The 20332-nt window shown below is 43.2% G+C and overlaps 1 protein-coding gene across 4 annotated transcripts in view; it reads right to left on the bottom strand.

Moving 5' to 3' along the window:
• TRAPPC10 (trafficking protein particle complex subunit 10) overlaps positions 1-20332 on the bottom strand; it is a 91810-nt gene that overhangs the window by 59628 nt on the left and 11850 nt on the right. For 3 of the 4 annotated variants that reach the window (XM_057545350.1, XM_057545352.1, XM_057545351.1), the window contains exon 2: positions 2403-2484. The exons of the other annotated variant lie outside the window; for it this stretch is intronic. In XM_057545350.1, the coding sequence (XP_057401333.1) occupies positions 2403-2484 (82 nt within the window). The remainder of the gene's footprint in view (positions 1-2402; positions 2485-20332) is intronic. 4 annotated transcript variants of the gene reach the window in all.

The raw sequence follows: 20332 nt of genomic DNA, 5'->3' as shown, positions 1-20332 counted from the left end.
AAATGTAAGATGTGAGCAGCACTCTGGAGAGAACACGTGTGGTGCCGTGCGGCCAGAGCGGCAGATCAGGGCCCCCAGCCATCCTGGGCCCAGCTGGCATCCTGTCTCTCCCAAGGCCCGGGGGAGGCTGAGGCAGTCTTCCCGCTTGTATGAGTGTCAATAATACAGAACTCTAGATTCAGAGGTACTTGCCCTCAAGACTCTTCTTAAATGCTATATTTTATGCTACATTTTAAATGCTGTTAGAGACTGCAAATTTGGTTTTTCTTTTCTCCTTGTTGCTTAGCATGGCTTTTTGTTTGCTTTGTTTTGTTTCCATTCCGCTTGACATTCAGCGGCCCCTGCAATCTCCGAACTCACTGCTGGGAAAATCTTGATGCCAGTTCTTCAAGTATCGCCTGTCCTCCACCCTCTCTATACTCTCCTTCTGAAACAGCTTCGACAGGGACATTGAAACTTCTGGACTTGGCCTTCACGGCTCAGCTTTCCTTTCACACCTCCAACTCCAGCTCTCAGCATTCAACTCCAGAGTTTCCAAACGCAATCTCCCAACTCATTACTTTGCTTTTCAGCTACACAGCAGTTCACTGCATCAAGTAAAGTTTCTGCTTCAATTTTTTTCCCCGAAGATCTAATCAATTAATTTAAAATTTCATCAAAGTAATATATATACACTTTAATATGTCAAATAGTACTAAAGAGCTTTACACACACACACACACACACACACACACGGCAGAAGGAACCCTGCCCAGTCCTTCTATCACCCCTTTCTACCCCTCACCTACCAAGGTCCTGGGCCCTGGGCCCTGTCACCTGTCAGGGACTCGCCTGCTTCTCAGGGAGCCACCTCTGCAGACACATGGGCTCAGCTTTCCCTCCTATTCCTCTGTCCATCCTCCTTCTCCCAAAGAGGCATCCACGTCTCTGCTGCCGCCACTTCTGCCCTTCTCTGTCCTTGAACATTTCTCGTTCTTTTTTCTCATTTAGTTTTCAAGAAGGTGAAGAGATGAAAATACGTATTAAATCTATGCAGTGTCTCTATTTCATTTTTTTCCTCATAACCCCCTTTCCTGTTTCTTCTATCTTTCTGAATGTTTAAATAACATATACTATTGGAAACCCTCTACAGATTACTCCATTTCTTCAGGTATTAAAACTCTTCCGTTTGCTGGACTGTTTTCTCTCATTCAAAGCACTGTGCCTCTTGAGATGTTGAATAATTTTTCTGTAAGAGAATTCTCCCACATTCTGTACATTCTTCATATTACATGTAGGTAATTAAATACATTCCTTGTAACACTATAATTGGGCACAAAAATTAGACTAGATTCATTAGAGAGCCTAGATAAGTCACCTAGAATGTTAACTCTTCACGTTAGTAGATTACAAACTGGTGATCAGAAAGGAATAACACAGCAAGAATCAGAATTACACGAACATAAGTAACAACAAGAAATTCTTCATACACCTTGGTTAAAATCAGATTACCGGTATTCACAAGTCACAATCCAAACATTTTCTACAAATAATATCTAATCTTACCAGAAATTAGTCTTCCAGTAAGATAATTCAAAGTCAATTATTTCCTCAGAACAAGTCATTAGAGGAACAATTACAAACAATAGGGCAAACGGGAGGATTGATCTGGTTTCCCTCCTAATTTTTTTTTAATAAATTTATTTATTTTTAATTTTTATTTTTGGCTGTGTTGAGTCTTCATTGCTGTGCGCGGGCTTTCTCTAGTTGCGGCGAGCAGGGGCTACTCTTCGTTGCAGTGTGCGGGCTTCTCATTGCAGTGGCTTCTCTTGTTGCGGAGCAAGGGCTCTAGGCGTGCGGACTTCAGTAGTTGTGGCATGCAGGCTCAGTAGTTGTGGCACACAGGCTCAGTAGTTGTGGCGCACGGGCTTAGCTGCTCTGCAGCATGTGGGATCTTCCCGGGCCGGGGCTCGAGCCCATGTCCCCTACACTGGCAGGCGGATTCTTAACCACTGTGCCACCAGGGAAGCCCCTCCTTCCTAATTTTTAAGTAACATCTTTCTGGACACTTTCTCATCCTTGAGAGAAGAGCCAGGAGCTCAGGGCAGAGAGAAGGCCTCATAAGACAGCAGACAGAGGCACCTGCTCTAATGTGGAATCGGAGTGTGCGTCTCCTTTCCAAAATGCCATGAGGGATCAGAAGCCATTCCTATAAAAGTGGGCCTTCAGCTCAGAAGAAGTGTCCCATTTCTACCGTCCTATGGCTTGTCAAGAAAATCAACACATCCCTTAGAGAAGAAGGCCCACGATTACGTGGCTCCACTCAGTTTCCTGAGAACTTAGCCTTTAACTCTCACTACTTCACCTGCTCACACAAAAGCCCACAAAACGAGGGAGATGCAGCACACCCAGAGGCGCCATACCTTCTCCATTCCACCGGTTCTCTTGGAAGCTGCTGGGAGAGCGTCGGATAGAGAGAGGTAAATAAATTCTGATCTCCAGCACCTACAACAGGGATAAAAATGGCATTTTTAGGTAAATATAGGAAAAATGGCTCTAAAATTTATGAATTGGTATTTTTAGGCAACTTAATAATTTAGCAGAATGACATCACAAAACAAGATTTTTTCATATCTTTAAATAAGTGGTCTCAAGAAAACCAGCACTTGACATGTGATCTAACTAACCCTCGCCTGGCCTCTCTGAGGTGGGTATGATTCTCCCCACGAGGACGAGGAGGAGGAGGAGTATCAGGAAAGTGGAGTCACCCGCCTGGGGTCTGAAAGCTAAGGAGAGGCGGAGCGGGCCCAGCTCCAGCCAGCCTCGCCTCTGTGTCAGCTCACACAGCCGCTGCTCTCTTCAACTTGGACAAAACAGCCATGCAACTCCAGGCAGAGTAGGAAACCCGGACAAGTGAACATGAGTTTCTTCACCAAAATAAGCTCGATACGCATCCAAATGCCACTAGGAGCCGAGAAGTACAATACGCTCTCTGTGCCCATGCCACCCAGGACACCGGACACGTCTGCTCTCGTCCAGTCTACACAGGAAGTCCTGGAGGCAGACCCGACCTCACGGCCGAGGAGGGGGAGCACGAAGCTGGCTGGCTGCGGAGACCACTGAGGAACCCAGGAGTGTCTGACTTCGCATGCTAAGCTGTGAATTCAACTCTTTTATCCTAGCTTTGACGGAACTGAAAAATCCACTTAGCTCTCATAAAATGATAGCATAACCATATCGTACTTAGGCTTAAAAAGAACCTTTCAGGGCTTCCCTGGTGGCGCAGTGGTTGAGAATCTGCCTGCCAATGCAAGGGACACGGGTTCGAGCCCTGGTCTGGGAAGATCCCACATGCCACGGAGCAACTAGGCCCGTGAGCCACAACTACTGAGCCTGCGCGTCTGAAGCCTGTGCTCCGCAACAAGAGAGGCCGCGATAGTGAAAGGCCCGCACACCGTGATGAAGAGTGGCCCCCGCTTGCCACAACTAGAGAAAGCCCTCGCACAGAAACGAAGACCCAACACAGCCATAAATAAATAAATAAATAATTAAAAAAAAAAAAAAGAACCTTTCAGTAGATGACTCAAATTCTTATACTCAGAGGATCCTCTAACTTTAAGCAAAACCATTTTCCATTTGCTTTTGTATTGATCTTAAAGAAATCATTGGGAATTGATGTGGGCCATTAACACATTTGCTTATTTTGCTATCATGAGCCCCCCAAAAAAACCAAACCAAAACAAAACGAAACCTTCCCCAAACCACATAACACTGTCAAGTGATTGCTGAGAGGAACGGTGTTTCTGGGCAGCTGAGCTGCTTATCCGAGAGGCAGTGGGGCACGGTGACTGGACACAGATGCTGAAAGGCTGATGGCCTGGCTCCCACCTGAGCTCCACCACCTACCAGCTGAGTACGCACGGGGAGACCACCGAGCCTTTCTGTGCCTCGGGGACCATCTGTGAAATGGGAAAATAAGAACAGCCTCCAACAGGGCTGTGGTGAGACTGAGTGAGTCAACACAAAAATCCTTGAACAAGGCCTGACACAAAGTAAATCCTTAATAAGGGTTACTATTAATAATTTATTGTTGACATAAAAACAACTTTTATGTTTTAACTCATCATTTTTCATCATGTTCATTTATTTGGTAGTTGTCTTAGAAATCAAAGTAAGAAAACCTTCAGTTAGCTTCAGATTTCTTATCTTTGAGTGCCAACCCCTGCTGTCTCTTTTAAAGGTTCTAAGATTAACATATAAAAGTCACTACACTTTGCTAAATAGAAATTAGGGCAAACACATAGAAGCTTTCTCCTCTTTCACTTGGTCTTATATATATATATATATGGTCCTTGCAATAAAGTCTCACATAAAGGTACAGAGGGCGGAGTCAAGGTGCCGTACTAGGAGGACGCGGATTCGCGTCTCCGCACAACTAGGGCAGCTACCAGGCACCGGTGGGGGACCACAGACACCTAAGGGGACGGGAGGAACCCCCAGCGACCGGGTAGGACGTGGGGCATGGGGGGAGTGAAGGGGGAGGAGAAGTGGAGGCAGGAGGGGACTGGCGTCCCTGAGGGGCGGCTGGGGGAGGGGAAGGGATCCCACGCCTGAAGGGGGAAATTGGGGGACCACTGGGAGGGCAGAGGATCAAAAGAGAGCGTGGCCAGGTTGCCCCTGCCCGGGAGCCTGCTGAGATCCCGGGCCCAATCCTGTGCCCACCGAGGCCTCCTTCAGCCGCGAGGGTCCTGAGGGAATGGGAGGGAGAGAAGGGGGAGCAAAAGTAAAGGCTGGACCTCCGGGACCTGCACCCCTGAGGGGCGGCTGGGGGAGGGGAGGAGTTCCTACACCCAGCGGGACCCACCCACGGTTAGGGATCCAGCAGCGACGGGAGATCCTGGGAGAGATGGTGGGGAGCGGTGCGAAGGAACGGACGGGAACGGGGCCAGTACTTGCCCTGTCCACTTAGGCACCAGGGAGCCTGTTGGGCTCCCGGGCCTAATCCTCTGCCCTCCCAGCCTCCCTCCTGCTGCGCAGAGCCCAAGCCCCGCCCCTACACTCGGAGACCCCCTCTGAAACCCCCTCCAAGGCACTGGGACCAAGCCCCGCCCACACACCCCCACTATGGGCCCTACCTCCAGACTCCGGAGCTCCACACTCCAGAGCCCCTCCTTCCACGTGCTGCCTGTCCCCTTCCGCCCTAAGCAGAGGTCCCGCCCCACACTCAAGCGTCACCCTCGCACCCGCCTAGGTCCCGCCCCACCCTAAACCCCACCCCTGCCTAAGTTCCACCCCCACCTGAACTCCACCCTCATAGCCAAGGCTTCTTTTTGTTGTTGTTGTTTTTCCCTCTTTTAGACTGGGGTTCTGTTTCACCTTGTTGATTCACTGTTGTTAATTCTTTTAGAATTTTATTTTTCCTAATAAATCTTTTATTTTTCTAATTTTATTTTATTCTTTATACTTTGTTAGTGATTTCTCCTTTTGGCTTGTTCGACCCCCCTTTTCTTTCTTTTTTTTTTTTTTCTTTTTTCTGTTGTGGCTTTATTTTACCTTGTGGCAGTTGTTTCAATTATAGTTTTATTTTTCCTAATATATCTTTTATCTTTCCAATTTTATTTTTTCATTCTTTGATATTGTATTGCACCTTTTCTTTCTTTCTTTCTTTCTTTTTTTCACAGTGCCACAAAGCTTGCGAGATCTTGGTTCCCTGGCCAGAGATCAGGCCTGAGCTCCTGTGGTGAGAGCTCTGAGTCCAAACCACTGGACTGACAGAGAACCTCAGACCCCAGGGAATATTAACTGGAGTGAGGCCTCCTGGAGGTCCTCATCTCAGCACCAAGTCCCAGCTCTATCCAACTGCCTACAAACTCCAGTGCTTGACGTCTCAGTCCAAACAACCAGTAAGACAGGAATACAGCACCACCCATCAAAAAAAAAAAAAAAAAAAAAGAAACGACAAAAAAATGTTACAGATGAAGGTGCAAAGTAAAAACCTCAAGACCAAATAAATGAAGACAAAACAGGCAACCTACCTAAAAATGAATTCAGAGTAATGATAGTAAAGATGATCCAAAATCTTGAAACAGAATGGAGAAAATACAAGAAACATTTAACAAGGACCTAGAAGAACTAGAGCAAACAAACAGTGATGAACAACACAATTAATGAAATTAAAAATACTCTAGAAGGAATCAAAAACAGAATAACTGAGGTGGAAGAACGGATAAGTGAGATGGAAGATAAAATAGCAGAAATAACTGCCAGGGAGCAGAATAAAGAAAAAAGAATGAAAGGAACTGAGGACAGTCTCAGAGACCTCTGGGACAACATTAAATGCACCAACATTCAAATTATAGGGGTCCCAGAAGAAGAGAAAAAGAAAGGGACTGAGAAAATATTTGAAGAGATTATAGTCGAAAACTTCCCTAACATGGGAAAGGAAACAGTCAATCAAGTCCAGGAAGCGCAGAGAGTACCATAAGGATAAACCCAAAGAGAAACACACCGAGACACATATTAATCAAACTATCAAAAATTAAATACAAAGAAAACATATTAAAAGCAGCAAGGGAAAAGCAACAAATAACATACAAGGGAATCCCTATAAGGTTAACAGCTGATCTTTCAGCAGAAACTCTGCAAGCGAGAAGGGAGTGGCAGGACATATTTAATTAAAGTGATGAAAGGGAAAAACCTACAGCCAAGATTACTCTACCCAGCAAGGATCTCATTCAGATTGGATGTAGAAATTAAAACCTTTACAGACAAGCAAAAGATAAGGGAATTCACCACCACCAAATCAGCTTTACAACAAATGCTAAAGGAACTTCTCTAGGCAGGAAACACAAGAGAAGGAAAAGACCCACAAAAACAAACCCAAAACAACTAAGAAAATGGTAATAGGAACATACATATCAATAATTACCTTGAATGTAAATGGATTAAATGCTCCAACAAAAAGACATAGACTGGCTGAATGGATACAAAAACAAGACCCGTATATATGTTGTCTACAAGAGACCGACTTCAGACCTCGGGACACATACAGACTGAAAGTGAGGAAATGGAAAAACATACTCCATACAAATGGAAATCAAAAGAAAGCTGGAGTAGCAATTCTCATATCAGACAAAATAAACTTTAAAATAAAGACTATTACAAGAGACAAAGAAGGACACTACATAATGATCAAGGGATCAATCCGAGAAGAAGATATAACAATTTTAAATATTTATGCACCCAACACAAGAGCACCTCAACACATAAGGCAATGCTAACAGCCATAAAAGGGGAAATCGACAGTAACACAATAAATAATAGTAGGGGACTTTAACACTCCACTTTCACCAATGGACAGATCATGCAAAATGAAAATAAATAAGGAAACACAAGCTTTAAATGACACATTAAACAAGATGGACTTAACTGATATTTATAGGACATTCCATCCAAAAACAACAGAATACACTTTCTTCTCAAGTGCTCATGGAACATTCTCCAGGATAGATCATATCTTGGGTCACACATCAACCCTTGGTAAATTTAAGAAAACTGAAATCGTATCAGGTATCTTTTCCGACCACAACACTATGAGACTAGATACCAATTACAGGAAAAAAACTGTAAAAAATACAAACACATGGAGGCTAAACAATACCTTACTAAATAACCAAGAGACCACTGAAGAAATCAAAGAGGAAATCAAAAAATACCTAGAAACAAATGACAATAAAAAAACACAATGACCTAAAACCTATGGGATGCAGCAAAAGCAGTTCTAAGAGGGAAGGTTATAGCAGTACAATCCTACCTCAAGAAACAAGAAAAATCTCAAATAAACAACCTAAACTTACACCTAAAGCAATTAGAGAAAGAAGAACAAAAAAAACCCGAAGTTAGCAGAAGGAAAGAAATCATAAAGATCAGATCAGAAATAAATGAAAAAGAAATAAAGAAAACAATAGCAAAGATCAATAAAACTAAAATCTGGTTCTTTGAGAAGATAAACAAAATTGATAAACCATAGCCAGACGCATCAAGAAAAAAAAGGGAGAAGACTCAAATCAACAGAATTAGAAATGAAAAAGAAGTAACAACTGACACTGCAGAAATACAAAGGATCATGAGAGATTACTACAAGCAACTACATGCCAATAAAATGGACAACCTGGAAGAAATGGACAAATTCTTAGAAAAGCACAACCTTCCGAGGCCGAACCAGGAAGAAATAGAAAATATAAGCAGACCAATCACAAGCACTGAAATTGAATCTGTGATTTAAAAATCTTCCAAGAAACAAAAGCCCAGGACCAGATGACTTCACAGGCAGATTCTATCAAACATTTAGAAAAGAGCTAACAGCTATCCTTCTCAAACTCTTCCAAGATACAGCACAGGGAGGAACACTCCTAAGCTCATTCTACGAGGCCACCATCACCCTGATACCAAAAGCAGACAAAGATGACACAAAAAAAGATATCTCTGATGAACACAGATGCAAAAATCCTCAACAAAATACTAGCAAACAGAATCCAACAGCACATTAAAAGGATCATACACCATGATCAAGTGGGGTTTATCCCAGGAATGCAAGGATTCTTCAGTATACACAAACCGATCCATGTGATACACCATATTAACAAATTGAAGGATAAAAAATCATATGAAAATCTCAATAGACACAGAAAAAGCTTTTGACAAAATTCAACACCCATTTATGATAAAAACCCTCCAAAAAGTAGGCATAGGGGGAACTCACCTCAACATAATAAAGGCCATATATGACAAACCCACAACCAACATTGTTCTCAATGGTGAAAAACTGAAACCATTTCCTCTAATATCAGGAACAAGACAAGGTTGTCCACTCTCACCACTATTATTCAACATAGTTTTGGAAGTTTTAGCCACAGCAATCAGAGAAGAAAAAGAAATAAAGGGAATTCAAATCAGAAAAGATAAAGTAAAGCTGTCACTCTTTGCAGATAATGTGATACTATACACAGAGAATCCTAAAGATGCTACCAGAAAACTACTAGAGCTAATCAATGAATTCGGTAAAGTAGCAGGATACAAAATTAATGCACAGAAATCTCTTGCATTCCTATACACTAATGATGAAAAATCTGAAAGAGAAATTAAGAAACACTCCCATTTACCACTGCAACAAAAAGAATAAAATACCTAGGAATAAACCTACATAAGGAGACAAAATACCTGTATGCAGGAAACTATAAGGCACTGATGAAAGAAATTAAAGATGATACAAACAGATGGAGAGATATACCATGTTCTTAGATTGGAAGAATCAACATTGTGAAAATGACTATACTACCCAAAGCAATCTACAGATTCAATGCAATCCCTATCAAACTACCAATGGCATTTTTCACAAAACTAGAACAAAAAATTTCACAACTTGTATGGAAACACAAAAGATCCCAAATAGCCAAAGCAATCTCAAGAAAGAAAAACGGAGCTGGAGGAATCAGGCTCCCGGACTTCAGACTATACTACAAAGCTACAGTAATCAAGACAGTATGGTACTGGCACAAAAACAGAAATACAGATCAATGGAAAAGGATTGAAAGCCCAGAGATAAACCCACACACATATGGGCACCTAATTTATGACAAAGAAGGCAAGAACATACAATGGAGAAAAGACAGCCTCTTCAATAAGTGGTGCTGGGGAAACTGGACAGCTACATGTAAAAGAATGAAATCAGAACACTTCCAAACACCGTACACAAAAATAAACTCAAAATGGATTAAAGACTTAAATGTAAGCCCAGACACTATCAAACTCTTAGAGGAAAACATAGGCAGAACACTCTATGACATAAATCACAGCAAGATCCTTTTTGACCCACCTCCTAGAGAAATGGAAATCAAAACAAAAAAAAAAACAGATGGGATCTAATGAAACTTAAAAGCTTTTGCACAGCAAAGGAAACCATAAACGAGACGAAAAGACAACCCTCAGAATGGGAAAAAATATTTGCAAACGAAGCAACTGACAAAGGATTAATCTCCAAAATATACAGGCAGCTCATGCAGCTCAACATCCAAAAAACAAGCAACCCTATCCAAAAATAGGCAGAAGACCTAAATAGACATTTCTCCAAAGAAGAGATACAGATAGCCAAGGAACACATGAAAAGCTGCTCAGCATCACTAATCATTACAGAAATGCAAATCAAAACTACAATGAGGTATCACCTCACACTGGTCAGAATGGCCATCATCAAAAAATCTACAAACAATAAATCCTGGAGAGTGGGTGGAGAAAAGGGAACCCTCTTGCACTGTTGGTGGGAATGTAAATTGATACAGCCACTATGGAGAACACTATGGAGGTTCCTTAAAAAACTAAAAATAGAACTACCATACCACCCAGCAATCTCACTACTGGGCATATACCCTGAGAAAACCATAATTCAAAAACAGTCATGTACCACAATGTTCATTGCAGCTCTATTTACAATAGCCAGGACATGGAAGCAACCTAAGTGTCCATTGACAGATGAATGGAGAAAGAAGATGTGGCAGATATATACAATGGACTATTACTCAGCCATATAAAGAAACGAAATTGAGTTATTTGTAGTGAGGTGGATGGACCCAGAGTCTGTCCTACAGAGTGAAGTAAGTCAGAAAGAGAAAAACAAATACCGTATGCTAACACATATATATGGAATCTAAAACAAAAAAATGGTCCTGATGAACCTAGGGGCAGGACAGGAATAAAGATGCAGACGTAGAGAATGGACTTGAGGACACGGGGAGGGAGAAGGGTAAGCTGGGACAAAGTGAGACAGTAGCATTGACATATATACACTACCAAATGTAAAACAGATAGCTAGTGGGAAGCAGCTGCATCACACAGGGAGATCAGCTCGGTGCTGTGTGACCACCTAGAGGGGTGGGAAAGGGAGGGTGGGAGGGAGACGCAAGAGGGAGGGGATATGGGGATATATGTATACGTATAGCTGACTCACTTTGTTATACAGCAGAAACTAACACAACGTTGTAAAGCAATTATACTCCGATAAAGATGTTAAGGGAAAAAAGAAAAGAAAAGAAAAACCTATGTACAGAGTAAACAAATGAAGTGCCTCTTACACGCCCCCTCCCAAGTGTCCCCCACAGGAAATCCTGTTATACGATATAAAACTTGTCTAAGTGGAGACTATAAAGTAACAATTTTTCTTATATTCAATCATGAAATAAATCTTTAATCTGTGTCCTAAATTTAATTTTAAAAGATTATAGGTCAATTAGCACATCTGTCAAGGGCAAAGACGTCATCTGACAATAACTGGGGACTTAACAAGTGACCATTTGATCTCAGCGCCTGTTAGGAGCTAAACTGTGTCCCTGCAAAATTCATATGTTGAAATCCTAACCCCCAGTACCTCTGAATGTGCCTGTATTTGCAGATAAGGTCTTGAAAAGCTGATTAAGTTAGAATGAGGGCTTTAGAATGGGCCCTGATCCAATCTGATTGGCATCCTTATAAGAGAAAATGTGGATACACAGACTCTGGGGTGGGAAAAGACCACATGAGGACACAGCAAGAAGAAGGCTGGCCACCTCCAAGCCAAGGAGGGAGGCCTCAGAAGCCAACCCTGTCGACACTTTGATCTGGACTTCCAGCCACCAGAACTGTGAGAAAACAAGTTTCTGTTGTTTAAGCCACCCAGTCTGTTGTATTTTGCTATGGCAGCCCTAGGCAACTGATACAGCACCCCTGATTTACATTTGAAGGTCAAATTCTTCTCACCCATTGAAATTCTACATTGACTGAACATGAAGAAAAGCCTCCATGATTTTCTCAGAATATATAGCTATTATTAACGATAATACTCCTAAGTCTTTATATTGAGTATTATGAAAAATAGAGATGTCTTTGAAAATGAGCTATAGAGAGCCAGAGCTCTAAAAGAAAGGGACAGGAAAGAGCTTAGGTGTAAAACCCCAAAAGAATTAAATCTAGGCTTATGTGATAGGTAATTAAATTAACAGTGTATACTTTGTAGCTCCCCAAAATAGCCCAACCACCTAGCAGAAAAGCCATTCGAGTTCTGAGGTCTGAATTGTAAGAGCCACTCCGTTTTGATCCCATGGGCAACAGGGGCATGAGAAAACCCAATAAGGATTCAGTTGTTAGAAAACAGCTACTAGAAGCAAAAATGAGGCTTAAGATTGATATGTTCAGAGAACCCTGTTCAGAAAACTGCTGTGTTTATTTTTCTTACCCAAGAGGCCTATTAAAAGAGTCAACTCAGACTATTTATTTCAACAACTAAGATTTCTTTCTTTCTTTCTTTCTTTTTTTTTTTTTTGGTGAGAGAGGGGAGACTTTAATTTGTAAAAATAATTCAGGGCTTCCCTGGTGGCGCAGTGGTTGAGAATCTGCCTGCCAATGCAGGGGACACGGGTTCGAGCCCTGGTCTGGGAAGATCCCACATGCTGCGGAGCAATTAGGCCCGTGAGCCACAATTACTGAGCCTGCGCGTCTGGAGCCTGTGCTCCGCAACAAGAGAGGCCGCGATAGTGAGAGGCCCGCGCACCGCGATGAAGAGTGGCCCCCGCTTGCCACAACTAGAGAAAGCCCTCGCACAGAAACGAACACCCAACACAGCCATAAATAAATAAATACATAAATAAAAATAAATTTAAAAAAATTATAAAAAAAAAAAAGTAATTCAAAGCACAATCCCATTAATACTGGGTTGGCCAAAAAGTTCCTTCAGTTTTTAAGTAAAAATAAAAGACATTTTTCATTTTCACCAAGAACTTACTGAACAATGTATTCACTATTTTGTCCCACTACCTTCTGCCATTTTTCAGGCAACTTCATAATTCCATCTTTACAAAACTTTTTATCTTTTTGAGCAAAGAACTGTTCCAGGTGCCTTTTACAGTCTTCCAGGGAATGGAAATTTTTTCCATTAAGAGAATTTTGTAAACACCGAAATAAATGGAAATCTGAAGGTGCAATGTCTGGTGAATATGGCGGATGAATCAGAACTTCCCAGCCAAGCTGTAACCGTTTTTGCCTGGTCATGAAAGAAACATGCAGTCTTGTGTTGTCCTGATGGAAGATTATGTGTTTTCTGTTGACTAATTCTGGACGCTTTTCGTCGAGTGCTGCTTTTAGCTGGTCTAACTGGGAGCAGTACTTGTTGGACTTAATCGTTTGGTTTTCCGGAAGGAGCTCTTAATAGAGGACTCCCTTCCAACCCCACCATATACACATCACCTTCTTTGGATGAAGACCGGCCTTTGGTGTGGTTGGTGGTGGTTCATTTCGCTTGCCCCACGATCTCTTCCATTCCATGTTATTGTACAGTATCTACTTTTCACAGCCCATCACAACTTGTTTTAAAAACGGAATGTTTTCGTTATGTTTCGGTAGAGAATCGCATGCAGAAATATGGTCCAGGTTTTTTTCGCCTATGTGGAACCCAAACACCAAAGCGATTCACATAACCAAGCTGGTGCAAATGATTTTCAATGCTTGATTTGGATATTTTGAGTATGTCGGCTATCTCCTGCGTGGTATAACGTTGATTGTTTCTCAATTATTGTTTCGATTTGGTCGCTATCAACTTCAACTGGTCTACCCGACCGTGGAGCATCGGTCAGTGAGAAATCTCCAGCACGAAACTTCGCAAACCACTTTTGGCACGTTCGATCAGTCACAGCACCTTCGCCATACACTGCACAAATCTTTTTTTGTGTTTTCAGTTGCGTTCTTACCTTTCTTGAAATAATCTAGCATAATATGCCAAAAATGTTGTTTTTCTTCCACCTTCAACATTAAAATGGCTACACAAAAATTCACCAATTTTGGTAAGTTTTTTTTTTAAAACGCACGCTGATATGACAGCCGTCACAATACAATCTACCAAATTGTTTCAAATGAAGTTAAAGACAATTAGGCGCTACCAGAGCCATCTTACGGAAAAAACGGAACGAACCTTTCGGTCAACCCAATATAAATCTCTCTCTCCCTGTGTGCGTGTGTGTCTCGTCACTCACTTGGGGACACGTGGATATGAGGCTGGGGCAAGTCAGGGCACCCACAGGCAGCTCCAGGGGCATCTGCGGACCGTCAGCATCGGCGCGTGGCAGCACCCAGGCAGGAGCAATGACTGACGACAGGCAGAGGGGCCACTCAAACGTAAAGGGAAACATCAAGGGACAGTGGCCTTGCTCTGCAAAGGGACGCAGGCACTCCATCTGGATGGTGCCCAGGCTTGCTGGCACCTGACCCCAGGCTGGGCCTAAGCCCAAAGGCTGAGGAAAGCCCAGCTCAGACGCTCCCCAAGAAAGGGGGGCAGAGCCCCGGGTTTCTGATTATCTGAACCTGTTTTCTTATTTATGCCAGTTGCGATTAGATTTGCTGTTCCATGCAATCAGATGCCTGATGCAGATCTTCACTATTTCCTGAATTATGACTGCATGCTCTGAGATTTTTAGAAGCACACATTTCATGTATTAATCATGTAATTTTAAACTTTCTATGTTAAAAGCAGATAAGAACTAATTAAACACGGGGTGGGGGGAAGAATTCAGAAAGATGATTTCAGTGACTTAAGCATAAATGGGTCATATTTCAACAAACTCAGCTTAACATTTTCTTAAAATTTTTAAAACAGAAGAACAATTATAAAGTAGTTAACTTTTACCAACATAAAAAGACACTAACACATGTCCAACAAAACATAAATAACTACAGATAAAGATGTATCATTCAGATTTTATTTATTTGATTGTTTATTTCTGGCCACGCTGTGCGGCTTGTGGGGTCTTAGTTCCCCAACCAGGGATTGAACCCGGACCACAGCAGGGAAAGCGCAGAGTCCTAACCACTGAACCACCAGGGAAGTCCCTCATTTGGATTTTAGATGACCAACACTAAGACAGTAAAAAGCTGGTTATTTTTGAAACAACTCTAATTTTCAAAGAAGTCGATTATACCTAAAAATAGAAACGTGTAGGCGAGACAGTCTTTTAGACCCAAGATGCTATCACTAAGATGAGAGTCTAAGCAAAGCTAAGTAACAGGCCCAGACAGACGCATGAGGATGCGGCAGACCCAGCTCGGCCGGCCGTGGCCAGGGCCAGTCACAAACTGTCAGTCACACATCATCTGTTGCACCCTTCACCAACCTAAAGAGCAATGAAAACTTTCAATCATTTTACGCACAAAACTTTTATTTTAGGGTCCACTAGAACTGCAAATCCACAAAGTTACTTAGTGTCAAAGCATTTTTAAAATTCAGATTTTCAACTCTTAACAGTCAATTGCAACCAGAACAGAATCAGTCTTACGTTGATACGTAAAGAGCAGAGGACTGAGTCCACAGCCCTGCTCGGTGTGAAAACGCCTCCCGCAGACAAGCAGGCAGTGAGTGCTTCATCCTCCTGGAAATCTACAGCCAAACCAAACCGCGCAAAGTGGTTCCATCAGGGGGAGGAGATTTCAGAGGGGCTCACAGTCTGCATCTCAGGAATGTGCGATGTCCAAACTAGACTAAAATAAAGGCACATATTCTCTTAATCTAGAAGAAAAATGTTTGTATCTATGTTCAAAAAGCCATACATTCGTTGTTGCTAATGTTCCTATAATGTTTATGTAATAATTTTTTAAAGATTTTAGGACTCGGTTATGACATAAGATTGAATTTGGCACTAAACAGTCTGCAGAAAAAGTAGCGTAAGTTACCAAACGTGGTTTGAATGCTCCAGAGCTACCAATTATGCCTCGGGGGAAACTGAAAAAAGTCACCTCTCATTTGGGAAAGACACAGGGTTTTCATACTTATAGAATCATTACTTCCAATGGTTCTCTCCCAGACGCATGTTACGGGCAGTCGGAAATCTACGTAACTGGCCTATTCCCTGGGGCCTGGGAACATGTTACATTACATGGTGAGGGAGAATTAAGGCTGCAGGTGAATTAAGGCTGCTAGTCAGCTGACCTTAAAAAGATGATCCTGGATTATCTGGACAGGCCCATTGTACTCACAAGGGTCCTTAAGTAGGGAAGAGGGAGGCGGAAGAGCCACAACCAAAGAGATGGCATCACGAGAAAGACTGAACTGGTGTCACTGGCTTTGAAGGCGGAGGGGCCCAGAGAGCCAAGGACGCGGGCACCTCTAGAAGCCAGAAAAGGCAGGAAATGGATTCTCCCCTGGAGCCTCGGGAAGGATCAGCCCTGCCCACATCTTAATTTTAACCTAACTAGACCCACCTCAGACTTCTGGTCTCCAGAGCTCTGAGAGAATATCTCTGTGTTACTTTAAGGCACAAAGTCTACGTAATTTGTTACAGTAGCCGCAAAAAACTGACACAACTATGAAAAGAGTATATAACAGACTTAAAAGGGAAAACTAAAAGCATTTGATTTGCACTGCCGCCCCCCGGCCCCCCCCCAAAAAAAACTATGTAATCTGATCTGATGATCCGGGAGGATGTGCTAACTATAGAGGGTTTGGCCCCAGGTGAGAACTAGCTAATGAAAGTCAAAAGAAGGCCCGTCTGTTTACCGTGCATTCGCGGATAGCACTCTGCACAGGCGCCCCGAGCCCTCCCAGCAGCCCCAGGACCGAGGGCCACCCCACAAGTGGGGGCCCAGGCACCCGGCATCTGCCCACCCGGCTGAGTCAAGCGGCTCCCGAGCACCAGAGCTGGGCCCAGCCGCACCAGGCAGCCCACTCTGAACTCAACGTTCTTGGCTGCCGCTCCGAGCTGCTTCTCTGCCTCATTTTATTGTTTCCTAAGGAATCTGCAGTGACTGTGTTGACACCGCTTGGCTGAAAACACAGGTTCCAGAAGACCTTCCACCAACAAGAGTGCACCTTTCTGTCACTGGCATCCCACTGTTACCAGTGCTTAAACATGCAAACTGTGAAGGTCCTCACACAAAAGTATGAAAGGATCAGGAAGTTACAACCATGAGAAAGTGGCAAATAAAACCCAGTGTTCAGCCAATCTGCCGCTGAGGTACAGCTTTCCTAAACAGCTGCTACCATATATTTTCAATATCAGTATCTTTATTCGGAGACTTATGTTGGATAAAAGATCTTAAATAAAGATTTTAAATATTTGTTGATACTCTCATACAGTACAATTCTTCTTCAAATTCTTTAGTGTAAGTAATCTCAGTAAAAGGAAAGAGTAACTTTTCTAATAAAATGCATCTCGCGTTTTATCTTAAATTGTTGAAGACATCCAGATTACTTAGTCTGTTAATACGATGGCTGTCTTCAACTATCTAGCGGGCAACGTCTCAACTTAAAAACAAAGGGTCAGATTTACCCCTTAGGGCTCCGCAGGCTCCACAGCACTGGTGGGTGGATTGCGGCTCCACGTGAAGAAGTGTGTGGTGTAGACAGAGGACCTGCCTTTGGCTCATCCGCACCTGACGATCTCCTAGCTGGGTCTCTGGAGACTAGGCCGCTGTGGAGTGGCCGGACTCGGACCAGGTAACCTACCTCAGGCCCTTCCAAGCAAGAGATGCTATGATTTTACTTCAAAAAAATCAGAGGAAATATATAATTTATCTAATATTTGCTTTATATAAAAGTTTATAAAAACAGCCATTCTTTAAATATGCTGTTAACAAAATAAAGCTACGCTTCACAGTTAGGCAGCTGACTCCTAGTTGAAAACAATAAGTGTTAAGGAGGGCACTGTCTTTAACCCTAAGCACACGTGCGCTCACCCTCAGACCGTACGTTCCTTAATTTCTCCTCAGCAGCTTCTAGTACAACAGACCTTCAAATGGACAAAAAAATGTCCAAAGTCACAAACTGGGAAGTCATTGCAGCCTATTCAATAATATGTAAAACGTATTTGCCATAATTTATGTGTAGTGTCAATGTAGTAATAAAATTGAATTAATGCCTCAAATTGGTAGCTCTTTCATGGGGAAAACTAATATCAAATGTGTACTCCTGGAACACGGAAGCCCTCCCCAGGGGTCTTCCCAGCATATCTGTACATGAAAGGCTTTCACATTTGGGGGTGGGGGCAGGGAGTGAAGGCTAATGAGAAAGAACAAAAAAGACCCAGATGGTATCCAGATTCTGCAAGTACTGATAGAAAGTAAGGTTCAGGGCTTCCCTGGTGGCGCAGTGGTTGAGAATCTGCCTGCTAATGCAGGAGACACGGGTTCGAGCCCTGGTCTGGGAGGATCCCACATGCCGCGGAGCGGCTGGGCCCGTGAGCCACGGCTGCTGAGCCTGCGCTTCTGGAGCCTGTGCCCCGCGACGGGAGGGGCCGCGATAGTGAAAGGCCCGCGCACCGCGATGAAGAGCGGTCCCCGCACCGCGATGAAGAGTGGCCCCCACTTGCCGCAACTGGAGAAAGCCCTCGCACGAACCAAAGACCCAGCACAGCCAAAAATAAAATAAATAAATAAATAAATAAATAAATAAATAAATAAAAAATAAAAAATAAAAAAAAAAAAAAAGAAAGTAAGGTTCAGCCTGTGCCCGAAAACAACCAGGCAACTGATGGCCCATTTCTACGCGTAAACACTGCGCTGCCTTTACTGGAAGGCACATACTGAGAGGAAAAGCAAATGAACCCTCCCACAGCTCTGCGCCGCACAGGCCAAGCTTAAAGGACAGTAATTCCTCCAGTCGACATGATGGGAATCGTCTACGCTTGGTCGTCAGTCGTCACAGATCCCCTGCGTCAGGCCTTCCAAAATGACGGTGATGTTAAATCACAACTCAGCACGCCCTGCCATGTCATCACTAGCTTTCATGTTAGGCTGTTCCATCCAGGTTTCCCCCGAGCCTGACTGTGACAGACACATGTGCTCCCCTCCCCCACCCTGTGTCCCTCACTCCTAGTACCCAGTCTACGCAACAGTCACCACCCCGCAGGTGTGACCAAAGGGACAAAGTACAATGTGAGTGTTAATCAAGTTTCATACTGTGGGAGTTTGCAGAAAAGGAACCACAACCAATACACAGAGACCACTCACAAGACAGAAAGTCCCGAAGTCTTTCTTTCTTGACATGAAACAAGTTAGCACACATGCCAAGCGTTAAGGAGGTCTGAGTACACACTTCTAACCAGGGGGACAGCAGTCACCTTCTCTAGCACTCAGACACCACACTAGACTTAAAACTGAAGAGTTGCAACAGAAAAAGAAAGATCGGATAAATGCATCTAAATATGAGAAGACTGAAGAATCAGCCTTTGAAGGTTTACATATTTTTAAAATAAAGGAAATACAGTAAGATTGTAGCAGTTTGAATCACAGCATTTGCAAGTTCAGGAAGAGCTTCTGCTCACTCCAGGCACGCCCCTGACCCGAGGCTTTGGATAGAAGGGTTCCCAAACCGCTCTTTCCCTGGATTTCCCCTTCACCTCCTTAAGGTCTGTTCAAAGATCACTCTCTTTCTCAATGTGGTCCAACTGCAGTTTTCAAAAGGTGCGCCACTATGAAGGGGGTGTGAAAATATCTAGCAAAACTAAGTGTTTACCACAGTCCCAGCAATCCCTGCAGCGCTCTACCCCACAGGTACACAGGGAAGGTGAGAAGACAGACGCACACGCAAGGCTATTCAATGCAAGACTATGTCAAACAGCAAGAGACGAAACCATTCAAATTCCACTGATGGGAGACCGGTGGAATAAACCACGGCACACGGACACGACAGAGTTCTAGGGGACTATAAAAAGCAATGGGAAAGATCTCCACACGCTATGTCCACCAGGAAACATTGAGGGAAAAAAGCGAAGTGGGAAAATGTGTATGTAGTTTGTAATCTCTTATGTAAGAAAGGGAAATACAAATATGTATGAATGTCTCCTATAGAAGGAGACTATTTAGGTAAGGGCAGGGATAGGGTAGAGAGGACAGGGGTATATGCTAGATTGTTTTAAATGTATCGTGTTGGTAGACTTGCCTTTGGAAGCATGTATTTTATATACTTATAAAACAAATTAAATTTTAAAAAAGCTTTCCCTAAAAATATCAGGAAAAAATAAAACAAATGAGGTTATTAAATGTATGTGCAGTTGGCAGAAATTTGACTATTCATTCCTAGTGGGGTAACAGATCCAAATGCCACAAAGAACTACTGAAAAGGTTTTAAGTCTGTCTTCACTAGTCACACTGTTGATGGCAGAGTTAAAGTGTTATTCAGAGGCTGTGGAAGGTGGAGTAAGCAGTTCCCCGGACCCGCAGCACCAGCACTGTCCGGGTGTTTGTTGCGAGTGCTGGCCCCCAGGCCCCACCCCGTACCTGCTCAGTCAGAAACTCTGGGGTGGGGCCTGGCCTCAGGTTCCAACGAGCGCTCTACTGGATTCCGATC

Source organism: Balaenoptera acutorostrata, chromosome 4 (genome assembly GCF_949987535.1).
Source record: "Balaenoptera acutorostrata chromosome 4, mBalAcu1.1, whole genome shotgun sequence".
NCBI lineage: Eukaryota > Metazoa > Chordata > Mammalia > Artiodactyla > Balaenopteridae > Balaenoptera > Balaenoptera acutorostrata.
The sequence above is the reverse complement of the archived record's forward strand: the minus strand, read 5'-3'. Positions and strand labels throughout refer to the sequence as shown.